General features: G+C 34.7%; 1 protein-coding gene across 1 annotated transcript; it reads left to right on the plus strand.

Annotated features, from left to right (window-relative positions):
- Window positions 1–1,183: 1,183 nt before the first annotated feature.
- On the plus strand, window positions 1,184–2,644 carry LOC109146588. The gene is made up of 4 exons (XM_019294264.1): window positions 1,184–1,242; window positions 1,647–1,949; window positions 2,033–2,134; window positions 2,246–2,644. Exons 2-4 carry the CDS (start codon window positions 1,728–1,730, stop codon window positions 2,642–2,644), a joined length of 723 nt encoding a protein of 240 aa, XP_019149809.1. The 5' UTR covers window positions 1,184–1,242; window positions 1,647–1,727.
- The last annotated feature ends 335 nt before the right edge of the window (window positions 2,645–2,979 follow it).

Here is a 2,979-nt window from a genome sequence, read left to right on the forward strand (position 1 = left end):
CAGGAAACAAGTGAAGAAAATGTTTAGTGCAATACAACAAAATCTGATACATTACCCATATAATTACATGGAAATAATGAATTTTGCAACAAAAATAATAATATAGCATTAAAAATGATGTCAAACCAGATATCAAAGGGAAAACTACTCCTGAAAACTATTTATAAAATATCAAAGGGAAAAGAACACAAAAGTGAAGGACAAACCAGATAAGGAAAGTAAATGTTAACACTTGAAAATCATTTTTAACTCTAAAAAAATAATTGAAATCTTAAATATAATATAGTCATATGGTTTGGTGAGCAATTATTATTACAATTATTTTTTTTAATGGTGATGATGATTAATAGTTATTTATATTTATAAATAATTGTTTGGTCTTTAAAGTTCTCCCCCACCCCCTCATCGAGATCACCACCTCTTGTGATGACTCCATGGACGTCCGACATCTTCATTCTCTTGACCCCTAGGCTGCGGTGGGCCTCAATTACAAACTTTATTATTTAGACCTTGACTTCGAACTCATTTGTCTCACCCCTCCTGAAGGCTGAAACCACTAAAGGTTGACCTTGAGTTTGTGAGGTCACTTGTGGGTCCGAGTATTGAGGTCCTTGCCCCGGACCCTGGGGGTAACATGATCGAGCCACCCTGAGCCTCGTTTCTTTGGTGTCCAACTTCTCTCTCTTACCGTGGGTTTCTGTGTTCTCCTCCACCCCCTTCCCCTCCACCACCTTCTCACCCCCTTAAGTGAAGCTTCTCCAATATTGAAATAGCTTCTATAGAAATGCATGAATAAGAGGTGGTAGTCGAGCTGGACGCATAAGAAGACATGGACGGGGTGGACCACCTCCTGTGGAACCTATTGTAGCACCTTCTCCTACTATGGTATCTCCACCTATTGTGTCACCTGCTTCTATTGGTTCACCGACTGATTTGCCGATTACATCACCATCAAACTCTACTGTTCCACCCACATCCTCATCAGTTGCAGGATCATCTATTGGCTGTGATATGCCTACTATTCATATAGAGGATGAGAGGTAAAAATGTGTTATTATGTTAACATTTATGTGTATATATTACTTTTATCTTTATTCATCTCTTATATATGTACAGGTTGATGCCTTCTCATGCATGTTCATCTACAATATAAAAAATATTCATGAAAATGATTCATCCGAATGATATAATTGGAAGAATGTGCCTAATTAGTACAAAGAGTCATACTTTGAGGAATTTAAGGTAAATTTTGACTTTTAATATTTGAAAAGATTTTTAGATTGGTTTACTTGCAAATGCAACTAGAATACTTAGTGTGGGAAATGCTGAGCTAAGAATATGGGTGTTACAAAGATTCATGACTTTAGTTTGGTTTTCCAGTATAATTTTGATTAAGTATTGTTGTTTGCTGAATTCCTGTGGATTTGGGTGCATAAAATTTAGGGTGTTGATTAATTTGCTGGTATCCAATTCTTTATAGAGACCTTTCTTATCAATTACTATAGGCTTCATAGCTTGCAAGATTCATAACTTACTACTGTATTGTGTTTTTAATGCTCATTTGGTTATTCAAGCCTTTTATGGATGGTGTTATTCTAATTTATTAATTGTGTTTTGCTTTAATTTGATGCTTTGTAATGTTACAGAAATTTTACAAGTGGGATGCGTCTATTGACACACAAGTTCACAATGCCTTTTTAGTACAAGCAGGCTCACGCTATTCAGATATGATCTCCAGATTCAAGACGAAACGGACTTCAAATGGGAGGTCAGCTTGTGTAGCTGAAGAAATATGGCGCATTTGGGAGGCATATTGGGATAGGCCAGACGTGAAAGCTAAATCTGAACAAGCACGCAAGAATAGAATGAGTGAGGTGGAAGGACTTGGTACAGGATGTTCTCGACATACTGGGGGATCTAGTTCAGCTATTGAGCATTATCACAAGTTGGTAATACATTTAACTTATAAATTTATTATTTGTATATATTTTACAAGTTAAGTATCATTTTATTCTTTGTGCTTGTTTAATAGCAAGATGAGCTTCAAAAGGAGCCTAATCTGTTTGAGTGCTTCGAGCAAATCCACAAAAAGAAGAATGGTATGTTCGTTGATTCGAGGTCAAAGAGAATCGCTGTAAGTATAACGTAACAATTATATATATTGTTAAATAGATAAACTTTTTACATGCCTTTGTATATATGCCTTTGTATACTTCTTTTATTTTGTAAATATTTTTAATTGTAGGACGAAATACAAGCACGACATGTAGCTGCAACGCAAGAAGCTGAAGGGTCAACTGAGCCACCAAGTATAAACATGTCACAGCTGTATGTGGATGTTGTTGGTGGGGTAAAAAAGCGGCGTATTTATGGCTTAGGGACTAAGGCATCCTCATTTATCAATGAGAATAATTGTGGTTCATCTGCTACTTCACAACTTCGTCAAGATGTAATGAAGGAGATAGTAAGTCAACAGATAGAGACTATGCAAGCTGAGATGGAGGCTAAAATGCAGGCTCAGATTGCAAGTTTGATGGATGAGTTGCGTCGCAATGGAATGTTATCCACGTCTATGCCATCACCTCCAACTACTCAAGTTGAACAATCTGCTAATTCAAATGATGAAAACTTAGGAGATGATTAGCTTTATGTTTATTAATATATTGGTACTGTTGTTATTCTTAATGATTAGATTAACATTATACGAGTACTGTTGTTATTCTTAATGATTAGATTAACATTATACGGCTTTTTACTTTTGTTATTGTTATTTTGTATGAATGTTTTCATATAATATATATTACAATTACAATTATATTATTGGTGTAGTATATTATATGCATATTTTGCAGGTATGCGATATCAATTAGTGGCTAATTTTTTTTTTAATTTTAAAAATTTAATGACGGACATTGATTATCATAATTCCTAGCTAAGTATTTAATATAAAATATAAAATCGTAACGGAATAGTGACAGT

This window comes from Ipomoea nil, unplaced genomic scaffold (assembly GCF_001879475.1).
Source record: "Ipomoea nil cultivar Tokyo-kokei standard unplaced genomic scaffold, Asagao_1.1 scaffold0233, whole genome shotgun sequence".
Lineage (NCBI taxonomy): Eukaryota > Viridiplantae > Streptophyta > Magnoliopsida > Solanales > Convolvulaceae > Ipomoea > Ipomoea nil.